Source organism: Ixodes scapularis, unplaced genomic scaffold (assembly GCF_016920785.2).
Source record: "Ixodes scapularis isolate PalLabHiFi unplaced genomic scaffold, ASM1692078v2 PGA_scaffold12__126_contigs__length_90152505, whole genome shotgun sequence".
NCBI lineage: Eukaryota > Metazoa > Arthropoda > Arachnida > Ixodida > Ixodidae > Ixodes > Ixodes scapularis.
This window is the reverse complement of record NW_024609838.1, coordinates 40352854-40376906: the sequence shown is the minus strand read 5'-3', so window position 1 is coordinate 40376906 and position 24053 is coordinate 40352854. Positions and strand designations below refer to the sequence as shown.

The following is a 24053-nucleotide window of genomic DNA, read 5'->3' as shown; positions in this document are numbered from 1 at the left end:
TAAGAACAAAATGGTTCCCTTCCTTCCGTTTCTTTGTCCACGAAAGAATTATTCTGCTTGGCGAAGTAATCAATGTGATGAGCGCAAACTTGTAAAACTATTATTTTTTTCTATTATGGTCTTGTTTCTTACAAAGGACTAGAAGAAGAAACGTGACTTGTAAGTCATCGCTGTGTTTGTCCTTCCGTGTGCCCTCTCCCTTTGTCCTCGTTTGTAGCGAGAAGCGTTGCCAACAGGCGGGACCGAGGAGGACTGAGAGCCCTGAGGGCACGGCATCCTGGGTCTGTTACGTCACGGCTCGCTTATCCAAGGAGTTGCAATGTAGGAATTTCCGGAGGCGTTTTATACGCTTTATTCTTCAAATCGGGAGCTGAGAATTTGTGGACACTTCCATGAGGAGGTCCTGGTACCTGCCACGAGGTTATTATATGAAACTAACGACCTCTTGCTTTAGGCATGGAGAGAAGTTTGCGTGAAATACACTGCCGTCCGCATTGCCGAAAAAGCGTTGAAATAATTTATTCGAAGTTTGCATGTTCAGACTTGAACGTTCGCGTGCAGCAGAAGATCGCGCTGCAGAACCCAGTTATTCTGGGTTCCATCCACGCCCATGTCCCTTCGATCTGGATGAGCATCGTTTCGGCGTGCGGTTTTGTATCACTACTGCGAGGTGCACGGGGTGCAAAAAGGCCTTAAAAATGGTTCACATCGATCTCCAACGAGCGTGGTGCCTTTTGAACACTTCGATGTGATGTTTGATCCAGTTTGGGTCCAGGTCAGATTCTGACGGAACGGCGTGTTCAATCTTGTGAAATCCCCGACCCTGCCACCTATAGAAACATAACGTGAAAGAAAGGCCCAAGAACGATAAGCATCATTGAACGCATGATTTAAAATGGTTCTACCGAAATCAAACGCCCGTGAAAACTGAGCACATTTTAGAGAGGAAATGAATCGCAAGGTCTATTTTATATCTGCATATTCAACATCGAGTGACAGTTTTACGTGCGAGCCTTTACACCGGTTGGAAAATTTTACGAGCACCCTGAAGTTCTGCGAGTCCGAGCTTGCATACAGTACTGGTAGGAGATGACTGGCAGATTTAGTGCAATTTTTCTGGAGCGCTTTATTTCTCGTAGATACGGAACGATGACAGCCGTACACAACTACGGTCGTGAACAACCTGAACGGGTCAGACCTTTAAATCACCCGGATTTGACCCCGGGCGGTAAACAAACAAACGCGGATATGATAGCCTCGCAGGCAGACTACACACGCCACTAAAAATTAGCTTTGAATGGTTCGCGGAAGGAGTAGTGTTCGTAAACGATTCGGCCGGCTGGGCTGGTGGTGTTTTGCTGATGACGCAACAGAGACCCGATTTTGCGGCGCCGAGTAATCGTCGTGCGAGGGGCTGGCGCACGCTTCGTCGTTGTATTTTGTTATCGTTCCGCGAGAGCAGCGGACGCTCTTTTTCCTCCCTCGCCGCTGCACGCCTCGAGCCGCCGCAGACGTATATTCACAACACAGGTGACTCATGCGCGCCGGGCCTCCGAGCCTACGTGCCGAGCAACAGTTGCTCTTGCTCGCTTGCCCTCTGCGAATAGCTGCAGGAAACGGGCGCGCGCGAACAGAAAACAAGCTCACAGGCACCGACAAGCAGCAGACGACGCTCACGTAAAAGGGCGAGAAGGGCGACAGGCCCCGCCTCCGCCGGGCCGCTCCACCAATGAGAGGGCTCCTTGCCACGGTAGCAGACGATCATCCGATCTCGCGCCCTCGCTCGAGATCTCGCGCGTCTGCTGCTCTTCTACGTCGTCTGCTACTCACGGGACCTGCTCAGGGAGCGAGTGCGCGTCAACATCACAGCACGCTCTGGGGGCAGGGTAGCAACATTGCCAGTGCCCTTGCCGTGGGCCCGGGGTTGCTTTCGTCCTCTTTCATTGTTCTTTCGAGGCGGGGGAAGGCCTATTTAGCCGGCACACTGCCGGTCTATGGGCTCAGTCTTGGAATGACTCCACTCGTGCGTGCGGTAGCGAAGAAACACTGGCGTCTGCAACGACGAGACCATCACCGACTTGGGCTGTTCGGCTTCGCGTTGGTTCCCCGCGAGCCCTGAAGTTCGACTCGAACCTTGCTGGAACCGATTCGACACCGTTGTGCGACCGGGTTCTCGGCGACTTGGGTTTCAAGTCGACCCCGTCTCGCGGAGTGGCGTTGATTTGCCTCCGGACGCCCTGACAAGCGCCCGCTGGAGTTTGGTTTTCTGAGCGTCCGTGCCCGCACGGCACTTGCCATCATTCCAGAATGGTTCAGATCAGTGAGTGTTCGGCTTTGAATTATTTCTTTTTCCTAATTACTTACGCAGAAGCGGGCACCAAAATGCTGTTACCGAAAATTCTGCTTCACTTCCTTTTTATTTCTTATTCTTCTCGTCCACTGCAACGGCTTGCCGGTTTGCGTCAGGCAGGAACTTGCGTTCGAGGGATATTTTTGGTCATGCCTACGTCGCACTTGCGCCCCACCGCGTTGTATGGTTCTTTCTAATTAAAACAATTCACTTTCCAAGCGACGGTTGAAATTTAATATCCGTTTGCGTGTGTGTTGGTGTTCACTTGGCATGGTCCCGCTAGTCGACTGCGCGGAGTTGACGTTTCTGCAGGGTTTTAAACAAGCGCTTGACCTAAACGTGACCCGACCTTTTTTTTTTTTTTTTTTTTTTTAATTTTTGACAGACAATTTTGTTACCAACTACATCTTTTCTGGAATTTTTAATATGTTCAACCTGACTCGCTACCTTTGCTCTTTTGTGGCTGCAGATTTTCCGTTATGTGACTTGTGTCTTGACTCGATAGCTAGGAGACAGAAAACTCTGTAACGCCAAATTTTGAAAAAAACATTTTTTTTCCATGTCATGTTTCGATTGCCGTTGCCCCTCCCCCCCCCCCCCCCCCTCCCCTTAAAAAAATAATAAAATAAAATAAGAAGTTTGCGCGAATATAGAAAACAATGTGCAATGCAGATCCAATCAAATTCAGCTTGCCCATAAATTTATATCAAGGTTAACAATCTTTCTAGAGTTGAGCCATGATGGGTGCTCATTACTTGTGCCACACCTCGTAATGCCTTCCCATTAAACAAACAAATATCAAGCAGAGCATGCAAACAGCTTAACAGGCATCAAATAGCCCTTACGGCTTGGGTCATTACCAGGAATACTTGGTTACAAAAAACTTCGTCAGTCTGATACAACCTCCACCCTAACTGCGTACTAATGCATATGGTGCTTGGAGAACCTATGCTGTTCTACATAACCACTGTTGTCCCTAAGATAAGACAGTCCCTAAAAGGTAGCATAGCCTTGTCTCCTCTCCCATCTCCCGGGCCCACTTTTTCGTTACATCTAATTTGCCCTCTGTGTGATATTGTGGTAGCACAAACTGAATGCAACGAATATGAAAGGTGCTAGTGTACATGCAAAGTTAATAGTAATAATGACCAGTCAGTTTTTCAGCACTTCTGAACAACCTTGTCATTTTGCTATAGTGGCACAATGACATACATGATAGGACAAAATATTGAAGAAAAAATGGCAACTTTTCGAAAGACTGCTCGTGTTCAGACGGCACAACAAACAATCAAGTTCGCTCTGGAAGAGTAAATTCATTGAAAGCATCCTAACATGGAGGGTTTGAATCCCGGTTGAGGTGCCTGCATTAAGACATAGACTTATTGCAAAGAAGTCACTGTGTAACTGAGCTTTTGATTGCACCTCAAAAATCCCCAGGGGTGGTCGAAATGAATCCTCCGCTGGGGCGTGCCAGATGTCGTTTGTTGGTTTGGCACTTAAAAGCCCCAAATTTGACACGGCAACCATAAAGGCCGGTTCAGGCATTTGCATTCAGGTATGACCATTGTAATGCAAATGACTTCTTGCAACAAAACTTTTGCTGTGGCAATTGAGGTCTGCGCAATGCGTTGTAGTGGAACGCAAGGAGTGGGTAACATAGTCGGTTACACTCAAATACAACTGTCAAAGTCATTGTTAAGCTGCTGAGCGAGATTTGCGTGCCAATCGACGTTGGCAATTTTCCAGAACATGGGCTCACAAACTGGGTTTCATCAAACGAGGGGTTTCCCTTCCAAAACTCTCGGGAGTTCCCCAAGTTACCAAATTTCTCCGCCCTGCCTGCCTGCACAACTACTAGGGTTGCGCGAATAGTGGTTAGGATCGAATAGTGCTGCATCATTCATAGCTTCAACAATGCAAAGGAAAACCAAAACTGCTGGTTCTTTCACCAGTGCAGAAGCTAGGGATGACGCTGCGCTATTTGATTCGAGTCACTAGTCGCACAACCCTAATAACTGCCATGTGGCACGCATTCTCCTGGTATGAGAGTGATTATTTACAAGGTCCGCAGGCTTCTGTGGTGCTTTGTTGCATTAACGCCGAGACCCATTGTTCGAGAAGGGTGGCTTTTTCCCGGGATGGAAAAGATTGAGGATCCTTGTTGTATAAGTTGAGGACGAAAAAGAAAGAAGTGTGTCTGTCTGCATAGGCAAGCAGGAATGTGGAAAGTGTATGATTGAAAGTCTACACACTTTATTTCCAATTGTGTAGAATTACATTGTGGGAGTATTTGTGTCGACGAGTTAGCGAATTGCATCTTTTGACAGGTGTAGTCCTCAAGGCCGGTTTACACACTTTAGACTGCTTACAACCGATTATTGCCTTACAACCTTCGTGATCTCTTGCACGTTTTTTATTGGCTTGCTCTTGACAATGTTGCAAACACCCATTTCTCGTAAGCTGTACCGTCATATCCAGAGAGATAGCCCACCTGTGAAAGATAGCCCACTCCTATATTTGGCACGATTTGCCATTTCTCCTATAACACAAAAGAGATAGCCCACTTCTAGTAATTTCGGGGCACTGGCCAATGGTGACCTCAGCAGAAGGCGAACAAGCGTCTTTGGTTCCTGTGATCACAGGTTTCGAAGGTCGCAAAATCTAAAACTTTTTTTTATGGCACACCGAAGGTTAGCCCACCCCTAATTTAATCCGATTTGCTATTGATTTTAGGTGGGCTCTCTCTCGGGATATTACGAAAGGTAAATCTGATCTCTCAAATACTGCAGAACTTTTGCTCTAGTGAAATGCAGTTCTAGGGCCACCTCATAGGTGGCGTCAGTGTGCCAGTAAGTGCTCTCGGAAGAGAGAAAAAAAACTCTGGTTGGAGGCGAACGCAAGTGTGCGAGCAAGGCTTAAGGGTTTAGGCCTGTTGACGGCCGGCCTAACCCCGCCCTTTTTTGCCCTTCGTCCAATGACAGAAGACCTTCCGAGCATCCTGTCTGAGTCGGTGGAAGAGGGGCTGTGTGGTGAGGAGGAGCGGCACCTCCAGCAACAACAAGAGCAGCAGCAGCAGCAACAACAGCGGCGCCGTCGCAAGAAGAAGAAGCGCAACGGCTCGAGTCTGGCGGCGAGCAACTTCTCCGACCTGTACTGCCTGACCGGAGAGGTACTGGGCGAGGGCGCCTACGCCTCCGTCCAAACGTGCATCTGCCTCTACACGGGCAAGGAACACGCCGTCAAGGTGGGAGCTTTGCTCGGAACCTTCCAAAAATTGAAGTTCTTGAAGGGCGTTTGAATGCTGGTTTAAATCGGATCGCGCAAAAATGAAAGTTTCTCCTATACTTTGATTCACCCCAAATACATTTACTCGCAGAATAGTAACTCTGCTGTGTGTTTGTTTAGACAGCAGGAAGTTCATCGGCCCCGGTGGGCGTCTGTTGTCACCGCTGTAGATGAGGAATTTAGCCAGTACAGTACCACTGCTTGCCAGGGGTTTTTAAGGGGACACTGACACGGAAAAACAGTTTCTTTGCATTTTTTGTCGGGTCATCTATTATGGTCACTACTCGAAGTCCTATTTTGCTGCAGAGTCGCATATAGACCAGTGTCCGCGCCAATTCCAGGGCGCCGCCATTTTTATCTATGCTCGCGCCACCACGCGGAAAGAACTGGCAGGCAGGAGGGGGGGGCTGCGTTGGCGGCGTTGCTTTGGGGAGCTGGATGCGGCAGGCTGTCCGAATGCACCGGCACATCGTGAACAATGTCTTCACCAGAAGCCTCCGCGACCCGTTCTTCAACAGATAAGATGTCGTGAACATTCGAGAACCCATCTCGATCAAGAAAACAAGAGAAAACCTTTCTTGTTTTAAATGTTCTCGGTGTCTGCTGACCCTTGACATCCGCGTTTCAGTCCGGGTTCATTACGTAGTAAATATTTCGCTACCGCTTTCTTGTAGCTTTCAAATGCTTGATTGTTGGCTTCTTGTATACGACATTACATTCGTGGCAGGTTCGAGACCGATTTTCGCGATCTGCTTGCCTTTCTGCGGCAGCGCGGCTCTGCCGAGCCGAAATAAGTGGGAGGCGTTCACTTGATCGAACGCCGTTTTAGCGAATGAAAACGAGACCACGACGTTTCATCGAATGACTAGCGAATGGGTCTAGTTACATAGACACCTCGGATTAGCTTTTTTTTGTAATGTGGCGCCTTGTCTGCCGCTGCGAAGCGGCGTAAACGAGGGCCCCGAGTATGCTAGCACGCGTCCCCCCCCCCCCCCCACACACACACAAACACACACACGCACACACACAATCACACACTGCGAGCGTCTGGGTTCGAAACTATTAATTGCCAGTTCTAAAGGATGGTACTTACTTGAAGTGGGAGCTGGAATTCTACAAGGTACCTGGAGACACTTACTATCGGGCAACGAAGCACTGTGCCTGTGGGGGCGGAGTCTAGGAACGCTACTGATTAATATTGTGACAGGCGATCAGTTATGATAGCAGACGAAACTTCGACTCGTTTGTTCAGAAGTTCGCGGCGATATTTATTAGCCCTCGTTACAGCACACCAAGGATCTTAGGCAGTGAAATTCACATCACGCAGGCTCGTCCGTCGTAGTCAAATGAGCGCAGTCGACGACGAGGTGTAATGAGCTACTAAGCTTCACAAGGAAAATGCACGTGAGAAAGAGTTTTGAGTAAGTCCTAAACACCGATCCAGCAGACGCACATACGTACGTTTACTCCGGACTTCATGAACCCGACGGCGCAAGATCAAAGAGCACCGCCGCCATCGCCACCCGGTTTTCTCTGCACTTTGTGCGACGACGGCACTGCAACGGAGGGCACTCGCCTCGGCGTTAACAATCCGCGAAATAGATTAATTTACCACTCTTGAAGCCAGTCCAAATGATAAATGAAAATACCTCGGCGTTGTTAAACATCTGACGACACAACCAACACAACTGTGCCGCTGGCTGCGTGAGCCTGACAACTGTGCCGAGCGCCTGCTCGGCACTGTTGTTGCTCGTGAAGGCCTCCTTAATTGTAGTTGAGACGACGATGATTCCACATCTTTCGTGGTGCTTGCAATAACTTCGAAGGGCAGGGGAACCTTCTCACGAGGACGTTGAAGACACTCGCAACCGGAGCCACCAAAGCAATCGCACAAACCGTCGCCATGTTTGCTTCTTCTTCGTCACTCGCGGCGCGGTCAACTCCTCGCGAGATGTTTTCTGGCTCGGCTAGATGGAAACCAACAGCGGCAAAGTGACGTATGAACACACGGCTCTCACATTACGGGCACTATACTCACATACCGCGGTAAACAGGACCGATGCCGGCGAAACGGCAGTCGGCACACCAGCGAAGAAGCCCTCAACGGGAAGCGGCGGCGCATGCCGACGCAGCCCCCCCTCCCTGTGAGCGTCTGGGTTCGAGATTATTGTTCGCTTTTGCTCCTTGCGGTCGAGGCTAAAAAGAGCACTTCCGGACAAAGGTCTATAAGTAGGGTTCGGAGTTTTCGGTTTAAACCGATAAAAACCGATAAAAGTATGCCGAATCCATTTTCGGAAATTCGGTTTTAACCGAAAAAGGTCAGTTTTTAGGTTCGGAATTTTTTATTAAAACCGATAAAAGTATGTCGAATCAATTTTCTAAAATTCAGTTTTAACCGGAAAAGGTCACTTTGAGCTTCCAGTCGTACCGCAGAGCCATGGCGAAAACGTAGAACGACAGTGTCTATCGAAACGTGTCCGAATGTATGGGATACACGGATGCCATCACGACGTTTTGGTTTAATGTGCGCACCATCGATCGGAACTTGAAGTCTGAAATGCTTCATAACTTTGCCATGTACGAGCATGTTTTCAAACTCGTTTTAAGGAAGACTGATTTTATGCAAGCTCTGCATGCTGTGTTGAGCTTCACAAAGTCGCACCGTGTCTCTTTTGGGTGGTCACAATTGGTTGATTGGCCGATTTTGGCTCAGGCAGCGCTTCCTCTCCTCAGCCTGCCAGTGTCCAGTATTAGTGTTGAGAGGGCATTCTCGAATCTCAGGGCCATATAGCAACAGGAAAGAAAGAGTGCGGTTCAACGAGGAGAACCTGGGAATGTACATCTGGGTGTACTATTATAAGATACCGCAATCCCGATGTACAGAAGGTGAAGTTCTATGTTTTTCGGCATAGGCTTCATATCTGACTTCTTCGTGCTTCTCAGGTTTTTCCTTGTTTCTTCTAGAGCTGCACACATTTACCAAATAAAGTGCTCATTTCTTTTTCAATGTACCTATGCCGTTATTCTTTGAGTGATCACAAGTATCAGAGCTACAAGGATCATCCGATCCGGTGTCCGTTGGTGTTTATTTTATATTCACCGAAAAAAGCCGATAAACTTTTGTGGGCATAAATATACGCCGAAAAACACAGAAAATTGAATTTTAAAATAAACACCGAAAAAAGTACGCCGAATTTTGAAAAAATAGAAACCGAAAATGCAGAACCCTATCTATAAGCAAGAAAACTCGCTGCTCCGAAATCGAAACATGAGCACGGAGATTCATGGCCTACTACGCGTACCGAGGAGGAGGGGGAAACGTGAAGGAGCAGGGAGTTGCCGAAAGTCGCATGGCTGTTGCTTCCTACCCAGTTTTTTTCCGTTCCTCCGCTTCTCTGGCATGTGAAGCAGACTGCGACGAAGTTGCATGCAGCGTTTGTCGTGCGATTGTTTCACACTTCCGCTCCCTTCTGCTCGCTGTATGACATGCGCAAAGAAATATGACATAGTTGCACTTTGGGTGCTGCTGGATTGGTCTTATTGGCATATAACGCCGGCTGCACTCCAGCTTAAAGTGAAATGGCCTTGTGGCACAACGATTGCCCTCAATATTTTTAATGTTAATTCCCTGTGCACCTTGTAAGTCCTGGTGACTAGACATGGTTTATGCACTGAACATGAGTGTAAACCTAGCCTACCTCCAACCTGAAGTGTTTTCGGTGGCATGGGCTTCCAGAGAATCCTTTCCAAACTATTGTTTACATGAAGGCGGTTGTCAATGTTCGTCTTGCTCAGTGATTTTTTTCTTTTTTCATTTCTACTCGCCCAACAGATCGTAGAGAAAGGGCCAGGACATAGCAGGGCTCGTGTATTCAGGGAAGTGGAGACATTCCATCACTGTTCAGGCCACAAGAACATCATCCAGCTGATTGAATTCCTCGAAGATGAAAACAGGTAAACCCTCGCATGCAAACTTCGGCAACAATTTTGATAATGATAAACTACTGAGATTATCGTATTTGGACTCGTGAACAATAGAAGTTTATAGAAGCAGTTCCCCGGATTGTTGGCTCCGTAACTCAATCGAGGAACAATGGGCAGTGTGCCAGCAGTTACAGATATGTAGTACTCCGTCAGTCGTGGAGTCTTCGTGGTCATAGTCCAAAGCAAGACCATCAGGAATGGGAGGGTGTAAATGATGTTACAAACAACTTTGGCCTATCTTTATCTGTGCACATTGCCCACAGGTGTGTGTACTGAAGATTATCTTTTCAGCGACTTCTCTCAGTTCTGATAAAGGCCAGAGGGATCTGCATATAGGCTGTTCATGGCATGCATACCCGCTATCGTTTGTCATGTCGTTTTCTGCAGTTGTTTCCTATTTTCAATCCTTATTCCATGAATTAGGGCTGCCAAGGCCTTTTGAACAAGCACAGCTTTTAACAGATAAACCGCCCATCAGTGACATTAGGGGCGTATTTAAGATACCTAGGTTAGGTTACCATGAATGTAATTCTCATATTTAGGCTTCAGATACTAAATTATCCCGATTGCTCTTGCATTTCTCGGCTACTACTTGCGACGTCTGTATTGTGCACGTCCCTAAATTTTCTAGAGCTAGCATTCTTCATAAGTTGTTTGAAGTGTTGGGTGGAGCTTACCCGTATAAAAACGGATATAGTCGAGAGAATTATTTCTGCTACTGTGAAAATTCCTAGATGCTTCTCGCTTATTTAGGTCTATTCCAACAAGAAGAGATCAGGTCTAGAATAGCCCTTATAACTGCCAAGTTCCCACGAAACTGTTCAAGCCCGAAAAAAGGGTAAAAACACAAGCAAGCTGGTGAAGATCTTCCATAGTAACCAGAGACACAAACCAATAAAAACACGGACAAAACAACCACAAATCTCAAACACTGCTTCTAGTACCAGGCAAAAATAAGTCCACTTCCAGCTGGATAATGGAACTGGAAATGAGGCGGTCCAGCTGAAGAAGTGGACTGATTTTCGCCTGTTGAACGACTGCTCTTATACATACAACCTGAGCTTTGCCGTGTCTGTGTGCTTGCAGGTTCTACCTGGTGTTTGAGTTGATGAGGGGAGGGCCCCTGCTGCGCCACATCGAGCAGCGGGTGCAGTTCACGGAGCACGAAGCGAGCCGGGTGGTGAGGGACGTGGCTGAGGCCCTGCGCTTCCTCCACGCCAAGGGCATCGCGCACCGGGACCTCAAGCCAGAGAACATCCTGTGTCCCAGCAACGATCAGGTGGGTATTGAACGTCCAGGTTAGAGCTACCAAGTGAGCTAAGCTAGTAAAGGCTGGTTTGCACATTTACGCTCGACTGTCCGAGTGCATTGGGGTCTCTTGTAAACTGCCTAACGCGACAGTCAGTGGCAGGTTAGGAGTAGAGGGGAAGCTTCTCCCTCAGCGAATGCTGGAGAGGAGGCGACCTGTTCGCTCTGCTGAAGTAGGAAGAGATGGGAGGAGCTTCCCCCAAACTCTGAACCCGTTGCCGACTGTCGTAGAATGCCGCCGAAGTGCCAACTTCGTACAAGCGCCCACTATTAGCATTTTCCAAACTTGGGAATTGTGCAAACTACAAGTTAAACGCCCGTCCCCTCCAAAGCACCGGCATCGGCCGCAAACATTCACCCAGTTCTGGCGGCCATGAAACTGACAGCAGCGATACGGGGCAAAATTAAATGTGGTTGCTCCGATTCTGTTCAGCCTGGCTTCAAAGCTTGACTGCTATCTTGGTTTTCACCAATTTGACCGGACAAGGACCCGTGTCTGGGGTAACACTGTTTTCAATGAAATCGGGGTGGGCGCTTCTCCGGTATTATACCGTATAGTATATAGTGTGCCTAGATTGCGGAGAGTCTCCCGCTGCTCCATCGGGGTTATGTGGTTCATGGGCCTCATTTGCAATTCGAGCTGCGAGGGGGCGACAAAAGCGTCTGCAGGTGTCTCTGCGTCTCTACTTGCTTTTGTCCTCACCAGGCAACGTCGTGGCACATGTGCACTTGCAGTCAGTCGGTGCAGGAGACAGCCACCATGGTTTTGAGTTGCTCCCTCTCTTAAATCTAGACACTCCGCTTAACACGCGGAATGTCTAAATTTGAGAGCAATTCAAACCATGGAGAGCGTTTGCAATTTAATGACGGGTGCCTCCCGGAACAGCACTAACTCGATGGCCAGCTGGTGTAGATTTAGAATTGTTTTAAACGACCCGAGGCCGGGTGGAGAATATAACAAAAATCAAAATTGTAGAGAAAGGATTAGAGTGACAGAAGGCAGCGTCTTGGTGAAAGCAGAGTCGGCACCGACAGTAGTACCGACGTACTGCAAACTTCTGTCAACCGTCCCAGTGCTGACAGAAGTTCGCAGTACGTCGTTACTGGGACGCACTAATGTCGCTGGATCCTGGGAAAGTGGCGTTAAGCTCCCCGTGCAGTCACCATTTTGGTTCATGGAATGAGCAGTTTCTCCTTGACCTCTTTATTCTTGGTGAGCTGATCTGAATTCGCTGGTGGCGGGTAGCTCTATAGAGATGTTTTTTTAATACTATTGAGTTTTACTTATCCACACACCGGCGAGACAAGTGCACATCTTCGTACCACCACCCCATGCGGCATCGGTGCTTGGCAGCACCGAAAGATCATTCCTCCATCTAGAAATAAGCGAGAACAATTTAATTGTAAGAGATCAGCAAGGATGAGCACAATCTATAGGTGGATCGCATGTGCAGCACCAAAGACGCTCTTATCGGTAAGGAATGCATTCGGCACGACGCTGCTCCATAGCAATCTCGGTGCAACTGGTTCAGAATGACCCTTTCAAAGACTGGAGTGGACCGAAATGGCGGTTGCCACGGTGAGAGACTGATTGGCCGATCGCCTTGCGGTGTTTGGTCGTCTGCACGTTAGTATTTGTTTGTGTCCGGCTAGCAGGCAGAGAAGGCAATGGCGCTACTTTCCCGGAATCCTGCGACTTCAGGATGCATGTGCAAACCAGCCTTGACCTCCACGAGGTCTTTGCGGGAGTTGGTGAGCGTGCCAACCGTGGTTCCCCGCCGCCACGCAGGTCTGGCCCGTGAAGCTATGCGACCTGGACCTGGGCTCTGGGGTGGTCCTGTTGCCGGGCAACGAGGCAACCCCGCCCACGACCCCAGAGCTGCAGACTCCCGTCGGCTCGGCCGAGTTCATGGCCCCCGAGGTGGTGGAGGCGTTTGTGGGGGAGGCGCACACGTACGACAAGCGCTGCGACCTCTGGAGCCTTGGGGTGATTGTGTACATCCTGCTGTGCGGCTACCCGCCCTTCTACGGCCGCTGCGGCTCCTCGTGCGGTTGGGAGCGTGGTGAATTCTGCCAAGCCTGCCAGGACCAGCTGTTCACCTCGATCCAGGAGGGCTGCTACGATTTCCCCGAGCGCGACTGGGGCGCCATCTCGTGGCAGGCCAAGGACCTGATCGGCCACCTGCTGGTCAAGGACGCCGGCAAGCGCTACACGGCCGAGGAGGTGCTCCGGCACCCCTGGGTGGCGCACGGCGGGCCCACCACCGCCCTGCACACGCCGTCCGTCATACGCCGGTGAGGGTCTGGAGAGCTCGTCTCGGGCGTTTGCGATCGAAGTTGTGGAAAGGACCTGGAAGTGATCCCGCTGGCAGTTGAGAGCTTCTTCTAAGTCTCTTGGCATATACTTCAGCTGTCTGGTGCACGCTGATTTCCTCTGCATGCTCACGTGGGTGGTGTGTAAAAAACGCAGAGTCGAAAGAAGTTGGTAGAAAGGACTTGGAAGAGAATCTGCTAAAAGCCAAACTTTTCCTAAAATAGCTTCTTCGGAAGCTACGTCCCTGTTGTCATCGGAAGGTTTTTTACTGGCATGTAAACGAGTGGCGGGAACCAGCGTGCGGTCCTGTAATCCCCTTGTCGTTATGCACGCGGCAGCGATCGCATATGGTATAGATCACTCGAGGTTTAGAGTCTTGCTGCGCTGGCTTAATTGTCTCTCTGCAATGTTGAAATGGTGGGGTCGTTTCTAGAGAGCGAACTGGCCTTCCTCTCTTTAAACATTTGCAACATCTAGTTCACCCTTCTGTCTTTTCTTTGGTCTCCAATATGTGCACCGCCGTCCTTGTATGGCTACCGAGCGCGTAACAAATATTGGACTCTGTTAATTATGCCGATGCCCTTAACTTTGTAACCAATCTTTTGGGTAGTGGTTGCAATGTGGTCTCATTAGCTGCTCACAGACAAGGTCGTTCTTGCCAGATTTTCCATTTCTCGGGTTGAAAGTGGGTGACGCATACATCGGCTGGCCGCTCATAACCTTTGGGGAACCACTTGCCCCCTGCACTTGTCTTTGTAGCCACACACCAGCGTTGCAAACTTCACAGCTTGACTGTCAGTTGATTTTTAAATGAGGATACAAATCTGAAGTTGTTATGAAACTTGGAAAATTTTCAATTTGTTAACTCCGCGAGTTAGATGCTGAAACCTTTGCTCTCACTCAAACCTTGGAGTGTGTGTGCTGTCCCTGACCGCTTAAGAAATGCACGGCCAATTATGTTCACGCCTCATTCTTATCGGGTAACACCGCAAACTTGTTGGCTGCGAGGCGATGATATCCAGCTACTTAAAATGTTCAACGTAGCAGCTGCAATATCTTTCCCAGTCTGGGTTGGAGTCAGGGAATCAAGACTTTGCCATTTAGTTCAACCAGTAGTCCCAGGAATAGCACAAAAAGTGTCCAAATCTGACCATGTTTGGAAGGGCACTCCCTGACAAGACCAAGTAGGAGTGACCACCAGCACGGTGGTGTGATGGTATAAAGTGCACGCCATGTACAGTTGTCAGACACACACTCTAAAATAACTCTCTCTGCTTCGTGTTTATTGCATTGCGTGGACCTTTGAGAAGGTAACACTCAAACTCAAAATCGTTCCTCCGCATTGCAGGAACAACAGTGCGCGTGACCTGGCGGCATTTGCGGAGAGCGCCAATGCGGTGAAGCGGCTGGTGCAGCACCAGCTGGCTTGGAGCACAGAGCTGCGCCGGGTGCCCTCCCACGACCCCGACACCCCGGACCCGTCGCCCCCTACCGGTTTTGGCCTCTCGCCCCCCGGGGAGTCTCGCCTGGCCCAGCGCAGGCGCATGGGCCGCTCTCTCAGCCTCCGTGGCTCGGCCGAATCCGTCACCTTCTCCGGCTGATGCGCCTTCCCCGCGCCAATTCTCCCTCCTCCCCCCCTTCCCCCGACCCGGTTGGTTTAGCGAGCGGCGACAGAGCGGCGTCTCGGAGTCTAATCCGGCCAGTTTGGGATGGTGCTACGCCTGTGTGGTCGTACTTCTGGTGCCGCACTTTACGAAGCAGTAGGGCCGCCGAATTGAGAGTGCTAGAGTCCGGCTGTCGTGCGGCGCAGAGCCGTGCCGCCGTTTCGTATAATCTCGGCGCAGCCCGCATTTACCTCTCTGCGCCGCCGGAGACTAACTCTGCACCTGTGGTTCAGCGGCGCCGACAGCTTTGTTTCCGCGCTATCCGGAAGGCTACTCTGGGATCGGTGGTTTAGCGTAAAGCTCCCTAGTGGGCTACGGTGTAGGTCGTTCAGAGATCTGGTGGTTGTCCTAGTCTCTTCGCTCTTAGTGTTTATTGTAGCGTGTAAGGTTAGGTCTGGGCTTGGAGAGTAAAGCGTGTGCACATTGCTGCCTTGGGAGGTGCTTCTGCCACGCATGTCTGTGCTGGGGAATCGTATTTGGGAGCTTGAAGGTTGTGCTAGTAGGCTTTCTGGTCTATCGGGGCGAGGCACGGTTGAACTGCCTCGGGAAACGGGTTTTGATGAAATAAAACGATTGTGGCAGAAGGAAAAGAGATGGAAACTAACACGAAGATCTGTAGGTAGTATTGGATGGGAGTAGACTCTGAAACGCTGCTCTGTTGAAAAGGCTTGTAAGCTCCTCCCCCGACCCGCCTCCCAATTTCTTTTTACGTCTCGCCTCTTCGACGCGAATAAGGATTTCGCCGAATTAATGGTCTTTTTTTTTTTTTTTTGTCTGTCCCTTTCTTTTTTTCACTCAATTCTTTTTCAGTTTTTTTTTTAAAGGAAAAGCCTTACCTACTTTCATCTTGATGTTTCTCTCCCTATCCCCTCTAAAGACAGACCAAAAAAAAAAACACAAAAAAACACGAAAGTTACAAAAAAAGAAAGAGGTAGGCTCCCAGGTCTCTTAATCGAACTTCATCACGAGCACGCACGCGCGCATTTCATCACACGCCATTTCTCGTTCCATCTTCAAAACACTTCCTTTTTTTTTTTTTTTCGTTAACTGGGACGTGCGTTCCCAGGAGACGCGAGTGCGGAGAGGGGAAGCTTGCGGATAACATTTCTCACATTCTCGGCTTTTTCTCTCCCCCGCCCCCTTTCCTCGAAGTTTTTAGAAGAAAGGGGGAAATTCGCGCGTCAATCTTTTGTAATATACGTTTCCCGCGTCCTCCTCGTCCCACCCATCGAACAGTCTCGGACTAGAAAAGGTGCCTTCTTTCTTCCCCCACACCACCACCACTTCTTTTCTCGCATTACTCCCCTTTTTCTTTTGTGTCCTTAAGACACCAATCTGGGAGCCGTTTCTCCGCCCCGCCTCTTATGCCTCGAGTCTTTCTCTCCTTATTGCGGTTATTTTATTTTCCGCTAACATTCTTCCTGCCATCTGCCGCCTCTTCCCCATGAGATGCCTTCGGGAGAAGAAAAACGTTTCTCAACACGTCATTTCTCACTACCGGAAATTGTCGTCCACGTATCTGTGATAAGCTTAACCTATGTATTTTTTTTTCCATCTTTCTTTTCGCCGTGAAAGCCGCTGTAGTGCCAAAATTTGAAGAAAAAAAAGAATGGTTTGGTTGTTTTGCGGACAAAGAAATGAAAGGAAAGAAAAAAAATCGTCTGGCCGATTACCTTTTCCCTTGCCTCGTTGCGGTTTTTCGGTGCGCGCGACATCTTCCGGAGATCGCCAATGAAAGTAATAACGCCGACAATAACGTAATGAACCGGTGCTTTTGGATAGCACGCGAGTTTTACGAGCAAACGTTGCTGCACACACTTTCAATCTCCAGTCGTTTGCCCCCACCCGCCCACCCCTCCTACTGGTCGCCACTTGTCATATTGACAGGGGGAAGATCCCTTGCATTTTATTTTCACGTCTGAAGAAAGTTTGTGCTTCCCGGATCAAACAGTTGCTGCGAAAAGAAATGGAAAAAAAAAACAAAAAAAACTTGTCCAGTGGGTTGAAAAAAAAAGTACAAAGTCTATCGTTTGTTTTTGGTTGATATAAAAGTGCTGAAGAACCGTGAGAATAAAAACTTTTGACCAATGCATCGAGCGAGTGTCTGTGCGACTCTTTCGCCGGTGATGTAATGCAAGGATGTTGTCTGGATGGCAACTGAAATGCTGCCGTCCTTTGGAAGATCTCGGGGAGAAGTTTTTTTACCAATTGTTAAAATGGGGAGGAAGCGAGGTAAAGGGTCTAAAACAAAGTAATCTAGGAAGTTTTAGTAAATAGTCGAGAAGGTAACTTCTCAAAGAAAAAGTACAATGGAGGAGAGAATAAAGGACTATTTTACGGCAAAACAAGAAAAAGGATGGCAAGGTCTGGTAAGTTAGGCAGCAGTCTCAAACTTTCCGAGTGTTGCTTCAGTTTAATTTTTTGAAAATGCACAGCACCAAGACTCGCATCAAAAAACAAAATTTCTAAATGATACCCTCTTAGAATTTTCCTGTACAAAGTGTCGCACACCAATTGGTTTTGTTCGGGGGTATAGTACGTCGGCAGAATTATAACTGCTATTTTATGCGACGATTATAAGGCGACTTGGGATCCCAGATTTCAATGGTAGGTTTCGTTTCTAAGTAGAGAAGTTTGTCATTGCGTGGGATGCATGTTCTGAGCAAGAACATAGCAGCATAATGTACAGAACTTGGCTATCGAAGTGCCACATTATTCTTGCAGTAGTCTCTTGAAACGTGCCTCGCATGTTTGCACCACGATTGCTCGTACTCGCAAGAGTTGCGAAGCATGAATCGTATCGAGGCCAACCTTTTTTGCTCGCTGATGTTCCGTGGCGGCATCACTACTGATCCAGCATCAAGGTGAAGCCGATGATGGACGCAGTTTCTTGCGAGTAACCTCGAACACAATCGCAAAGGCCGAGTATTTTCACTCTTCCATTCCAGACACAATAGATGTATTTTTGAGAGATCCATCCGATTCCAAAAAGGTAACAGCACACGCATCACGATGGAGATCCATCTTTGCAAGCAAGGTGGAACTGGACCTTGAGGTAGGGGTAATGCTAACCGGTATACCTCCCACTTCCCCATAGTTGGCTGCCGACCAGATGCTCCAGACCGGCTGGCTGTGTGGCATCAAAATGGTTGCAAGCGATAGATCAGTGGACCAAGCTTTCACTTGTCAAGAGGGACCTGAACTACTGAGCGAAGTTTTGTTTCTGCCTACGATTCAAAATTTGGGAGGCATTTTTACTATACTTTGTTTCAGCTTAAGTCCAGGCGCAGCCGACGCTACGAGGCAATGGGACCAATTTAGCAACGTCAAAAGTGCAATTCACTGGGTCTTGTTTTTGATTGGTTCAGTGGTGATAAAACACCTAGATGACAAACACCATGATGGCACGCTTTTGACGCTGATTGATTGATTCCATCAGATCGTGGCATTGGCTGCATCTGGACTCGAGGTGAAACAAAGTCTAAAACCTGCAGTAGTAGTGTTGCCCCTCAAAAGAGGGCTGCGACAGCTGTCACGCAATGTTCAACCACCCACGCACATCTTTGTTCCGGCTTGCCAACTGGAAAACACTTAAAATGTAAAGTATGCGGGCAGAAACGAAGTGAATTTAATTTTGTGCCGATTGCAGTATTTCTTTCAACGTTTTTCTTGTGCACAATGCTAGAAAGGCATCTTTTAAAGCATGGAGCATGTGCTAGCTCATGCTTCACAGCTTTACTGTCTTTCATAGTGCCATTGTCAAATCTTCAGTGACTGACTAACGGAGTCCCCATCTCTTTGGTCAATCCACAACAGGTTGCTGGGACATGACGAAACCTCATTCTATTGGTCCTCAAAATCACCTTTATTCCAGAAGTTACAATTCATACTGGATACATTTTACACACACCAGAATGCACACTAGTCATCTCGGAAGAAAATTAAAAAGCGATGCAATTAAGAAAAAGAACGGCTGCCTATTTCACTGCACAAATGAAAAAAAAGGGGAGGGGCTTCGTTTTGACCCACGGCACAAAAATAACCTTGTCACTAAAAATCACTAAAATCTGAGAATGGAATGTGGTGATGGGCTTGCACATACACGAGGTCGGGGACAAATAAAGGGGGTGCGGTAAAATTACAACGGGCGTAACACACGGGACTGTACAGTGGGGGAGGAATCAATGTACGCTTGACGTCCTCAAAACGCCGCTAAAAACAACTAAAAAAGAGAACAGTCAAAACTATCTCTTAAAAACTTTCTTTAAATACTGTCCAAAAATGCGGGGGTATGCTTACACTCGAGAACTGTTCAGATACGTACTAACCGATGCGCCGTGTAAGACCGTACCGGTCGCGTCTCATTAAGTAGCACTGCATCATTGCTTGCACATGGCTTAAAAAAACAACAAAAACAAAGAGAAATGAAAACAGCAACACAGGACGTCTTTCTTTTGCCAAGAGCCCGGTGGCATTGGAAATTGCCGGGACGCGGTGGAATGACGAGGGAAAAAGAAGAGCACACTTCGAATAGTACACATTCCTGCAACCACGAAAGGGGTGTCCGACAAAGCGTTACTTTATCGCAGTCCCTTTACGACAAGGCGTCGAGTCGATGTCGTTGCCGCAACGCCCTGCGACTGCTCCGACGTTTCCGGGCGTTGTAAACGCCGTCGTACAGGTCGACTTCGCGCTCCGGTGACAACGAAAACGGACGCCTCGTCGAAAAGGAACCGCTTGCTTTGTGAAAAGGAGTCCTTACCACGGCGACGGGGAACGATCGAAAATGCGTCTTGAGCAATGATCTGTGAGGGTCTGCCAGCAAGAGGACGAGCGCGAGAGCCGAGACGAAGCGCAAAGAAAGCTGCAATCACCCCCCGTCTCGTCCGAGCACCCGAGCGCACAACCGCAAACGACGACGCTGCACCGCGACTTTGCGCGAGATCAAAACCGAAAAGTCTCCATAAGCTGCAGTGTAAGAAAAAAATCACAAACGTACGAGCGAGAGTGGAATAAGAACCCGAGAAAAAGACGTCCCACGGAAATAGTCTTGGCACTGGCAGGATCAGGAGTATATTCAATACACGGAGTAGTAAATGGCAGAGTTTTTTTGTTTTTTTTATCCCTTCCCTTATTCTTTTCCCTCACACGAACCCTCGCCCACGTTGGGGAACGGATGTCCGCGCAACGTTTCTTGGTGGCGACGGTTACTGCGGTAGTGGTTGTTGTATAGTCGCGGCGGTCTTCGAAGAAAGAGCGTTACCTTGTTTTCGCGGCAATAGGGGAACGAAAACTAAGACGACGACACGGACGAAACGAAACGGTAGGGCACTCTCTCTGCATGGCTCGTGTTTATAACGACACCGAGGTAGAGAGAGAGAGAGATAGAGAGTTACAGGGACCTGGTCTTCACTTCCTTCCGTCTTCTTATCCTTCGGCCACGCTTCCGCTGTTCCACCCGAGAAAAAGGGAAAGGTGGCAGCTCGCACTCGAGTTTGTCGACACCTCTGGGAGGGGGACTTCCCCGCGGGACAGGCCGGAGGCGGAGCGGCGTTTCCTTCTCCTTGGTCCGGTTCCGCAGCCACGCGCACACACGCACCACACCACTCGTTTTTGTCCCGCCACTCCAAACACGAAGTCCAACTAAAAAAAAAATAATTCACGCACAAAAACAGAAAAACAAATCTTGACTTTGGCTTGGAACTTGCCTCCATAAGGAGCACCTAAAGCGAAACTGTCAGTTTTGCGTCCCAAAAGAGATGTCGGTCGTTTGTCTGCCGACGGAGGAACTGCCTGTCCCACGGAGAGCGCGCAGTGTTGTTGCGGTTCGTCCGCGGCGTGGCGACCGACGCAAAACTGCAAGCACGGCGCACACTCGGCGGCGCTCGTTTGCTTCCTTCACACCCAGGAGTCGCCGGCGGGCTGCGAGTTCTGCTGCTCCAAGGGGAGGTACTGGACACCCTGGTCGCTCTGAAACCTGTCCCTCTTCTTGTTTACCTGGGCGTACACGGGTTCTGGTGGAGACCTCAATTGCTGCTCTCCCCGGTCCGAGAAAAAAGAAACAAAGCTTCGTTAGGACGAGGCAAGGAAGCTTCTTCGGGTGTGCAAGTATTTACAAAACAAACATCAAAAAAATAGTTTTTGTTTTTTTGCGCTGCAGAAGTTCAGTATGTGTTTCCGAACGCTAGGTCTCCTCCCAAATGTAGTGCTACACTTAAAGTCGCTGGAACCTGGGAAAGTGGCGCCAGGCTCCTTGTATGGTCGCGATTTCGGCCCACGGAATGCGCAGTTTCTCCTCGTCGTCTCTGTTCTTGGCAAGCCGATCGTAGTTCGAGGTGACAGGTTGCTTTTATAATTATAAGACATTCCTTGCGCACCGAGATTTCGATATCCACTTGCTGGCAAAACCAGTGCGCAACTTAGCACCGTTGCCACATGCGGCATCGGTGGTTGGTGGCACTGAAAAGTAATTTCCCTGCACTGAAGTATGCAAGAACAATACAACTGTAAGAGATCTGTAGAGATAAGTACGACTGATAAGTTGACTGAGTACACAGTGTCGGAGACGCCCCACGGCGACCTTGGCAAAACTCGTTTATAACGACCCTTTGAAGCTTCGAAGACTAGAAAGGACCGAAATGGCGATTGCCACGGCAACACAAACCGATCAGCCAATCGCCCTGCGAGGTTTGGGTCGTCTGTATGTCTGTATCTGCCTGTCCGGCCAGCAGCCAGGGAAGGCAATGCCACTACTTTCCCAGGATCTAGTGATTAGTCATACTCGCCGACAGGATGATGACGCAGGGAGGACTTTCAGTTTCCTCCGGAGCGAGTTTCCTACCATCATTAACACTTCGGCATCAGCCTCGAGTGTGCACGCACAGTTGAAGCATGGTGGAAAGCAGCAAGCACGTGCTGGAATCTGGGCGTTTGAAAGAAATACCCGCCTTTCCCATCCTGCTGGTGGCTACAGTGGTCTGAACCAGATGAAAAAGTTTCAGAGCTTGCCATTCTCCGATTAAAAAGTTATAAGCGATTTATGGAAATTTCCAACGAGAAAGTGGGGCGCATTCTCGGTAGCAGACGCCGTTCACCTCCATGCATTTGTCGGCTTCGTCGGCTGCCATTTTCTCAGTGGAAATTTCTGAAAATCGCTTATAACTTTTGAATTGGATAACGTCAGCCTCTAAACCTCTGCATCTCTTTTTGGAGCTCCAGCGCTAGATTTGGGCGAAGACTGAGCGTTCGACGATGCATACTGTTAAATCCCGTAAGGGCGCCCTCCCCCGAGAGATTGGCCATCCCGTTCTTCTGCCTAAATATTCATTATATAAAAATTCTGAAACATCAACCCCCCCCCCCCCCCCCCCCCCCCCCCCCCCCCCGATCCCCATTGGACGTTACATGATGCCAGACGGGAATCGCACGAACCGCGCGATCTGTGGCACTGGTGAATCAAGCGAGTTAGTAACTGGTTCCCGCGTTTTTGTCCACGATCTGCGCGCACGATATTGGCTCCTGTAACAAGCGAGTTGTCGCGTGTATATTGCATTGTGAAATGTGAATCTGCTGTGAAATGCGAATCCTTTCCTGTGACAATAGTTTGTAGCAAATTACCGTGTATTTATCGCATCGTGAAACATGAATTTGTCGTGTCCGTGACCGGCAGGATCAGTTCCCCGCGTCACGTGGTTTGTAGCGGGTTCCCCGGGCGGTGTTTATCATTAATTTTTGGTAAACTTTAGCTGTCGAACCGCCGAAGATAGCCCACCCCATGTTTTTCACCATTTATCTCTTCATTTTGGGTGGGCATCCTTACGTAACTTTACGGTAGTTTAGTTTTGTGGTAAAATTAAAAAAAAAAAAAAAAAAAAAAAGAGCGGCAGAGCTGTAGTTTTTGTTCTCGGCAGTGGCTTTCCGGGCGAGCGATCTGCTCTTCGCAAGGGAATCTGAAGTGCTCGACACAGTGAACTTTAGGCGATAGCAGCCTCGCGGCGGTTGCGGAACCATTCGCGCTGCAGCGCACACTGCCACTTGTTCCGTTCCCGCTCTTCTTCCTCCGAAGAAACATTGCTGCCATCTATCAGCGACGGCAGCAACCAGTTGTCAGGTTGCTGCCATTGCCACAATCTATGAGCGACGGCAGCAGGCAGACAACCCGCAAACACAACACTCTGGGCAGCTACCGCCATCTATGAGCGAAGGCGGCAACCAGAGTGTTGTGTCGACCATGGGTGTCGACGTTTGTTTGGTACCGGACACAATTCTGGAGAAACTAGCCCTTAACAGCTCCGCTGTAAAAACCTGTGAACTTTTTTACAGACACTTGGTATGCACTGAAACATACTTTGCAGGTTACTGATTAGCAGTACTGAAAGAAAACTCCTTGAGTAGCGTGCAAGGACAAAATGCAAAATTCTGCAGGGACATCTCGCTTACCCACACTGCCATGCTGAAGTGGCGGTGTGTGGAAGAGCAACCTTCTATTTGTGATGCAATTAAGTTGCAAATCGTGGACGACTTTGCAGTTTTAGCCATTCATAGGAGGAAGAAGTGTGTGGGAGTGTTTGGTTCTTGAGTTCCAAGTGTAATGCCAGTGCCTTTTGATTTTGCCTGCTACGCTACTCTCCCGTATGTCTTGACTTTTCAACAGTTTCAACTGTGTAGGCGAGTGATTGATCATGTCATGCATCTGTTACACCACAAAAAAAAAAAAAAAAAGAGAGAAAGAGAAAGGCAGGTTTCTATTAACTGCAGCAAGTTAAAAACACAGATGAAAAAACTAGAGCTTCACTGGTATACTTCAACCAGTCCCTAAAAGAGTGTCCAGATGTTTTCCAAACTCCAAACCCAGGAACTCCAACTCGTGAGAGAACACAATAACAAATGCAGTTTCGTAAATTATCCTTTGTCATTGCACTAGGTGCAACCATTGCCCTATCATCTGTACCACTAGATTTGCTACAGCTACAAATTATGCACATAAATTACTACATAGAAACAAAAGTTATAAAAATCTAGGGCCGTCTCTGCTTCAACCAACTGCAACTATACACCGCACCAACCTTCTCACATAACACCAGTAAGGGTAGCACGGTGTTTTTCTGCAGAACACCAGATTGTTCCAACGTCGCAGAGTAGCCAAGCG

At 48.7% G+C, this 24053-nt stretch overlaps 2 protein-coding genes across 9 annotated transcripts in view; one reads left to right on the top strand and one right to left on the bottom strand.

Annotated features, from left to right (window-relative positions):
• The window catches only part of LOC8043997 (MAP kinase-interacting serine/threonine-protein kinase 1), a 58828-nt gene extending 41831 nt beyond the window's left edge, over positions 1-16997 (top strand). Inside the window, exons 1-6 of one of the 2 annotated variants that reach the window (XM_029971337.4) lie at positions 1737-2320; positions 5332-5594; positions 9468-9589; positions 10706-10898; positions 12717-13222; positions 14590-16997. In XM_029971337.4, the coding sequence (XP_029827197.1) occupies positions 2308-2320; positions 5332-5594; positions 9468-9589; positions 10706-10898; positions 12717-13222; positions 14590-14842 (1350 nt within the window). In that variant the 5' untranslated portion in view covers positions 1737-2307 and the 3' untranslated portion in view covers positions 14843-16997. Of the gene's footprint in view, positions 1-1736; positions 2321-5331; positions 5595-9467; positions 9590-10705; positions 10899-12716; positions 13223-14589 lie in introns of those variants that run through there. The other variant, XM_029971336.4, reaches the window with a different exon arrangement.
• Positions 16998-18746: 1749 nt separating this feature from the next.
• The window catches only part of LOC8043998 (catenin delta-2), a 78672-nt gene continuing 73365 nt past the window's right edge, over positions 18747-24053 (bottom strand). For 6 of the 7 annotated variants that reach the window (XM_040206901.3, XM_042289533.1, XM_042289534.1 and 3 more), the window contains one exon: positions 18747-20938. In XM_040206901.3, the coding sequence (XP_040062835.3) occupies positions 20804-20938 (135 nt within the window). In that variant the 3' untranslated portion in view covers positions 18747-20803. The remainder of the gene's footprint in view (positions 20939-24053) is intronic. The other variant, XM_042289535.1, reaches the window with a different exon arrangement.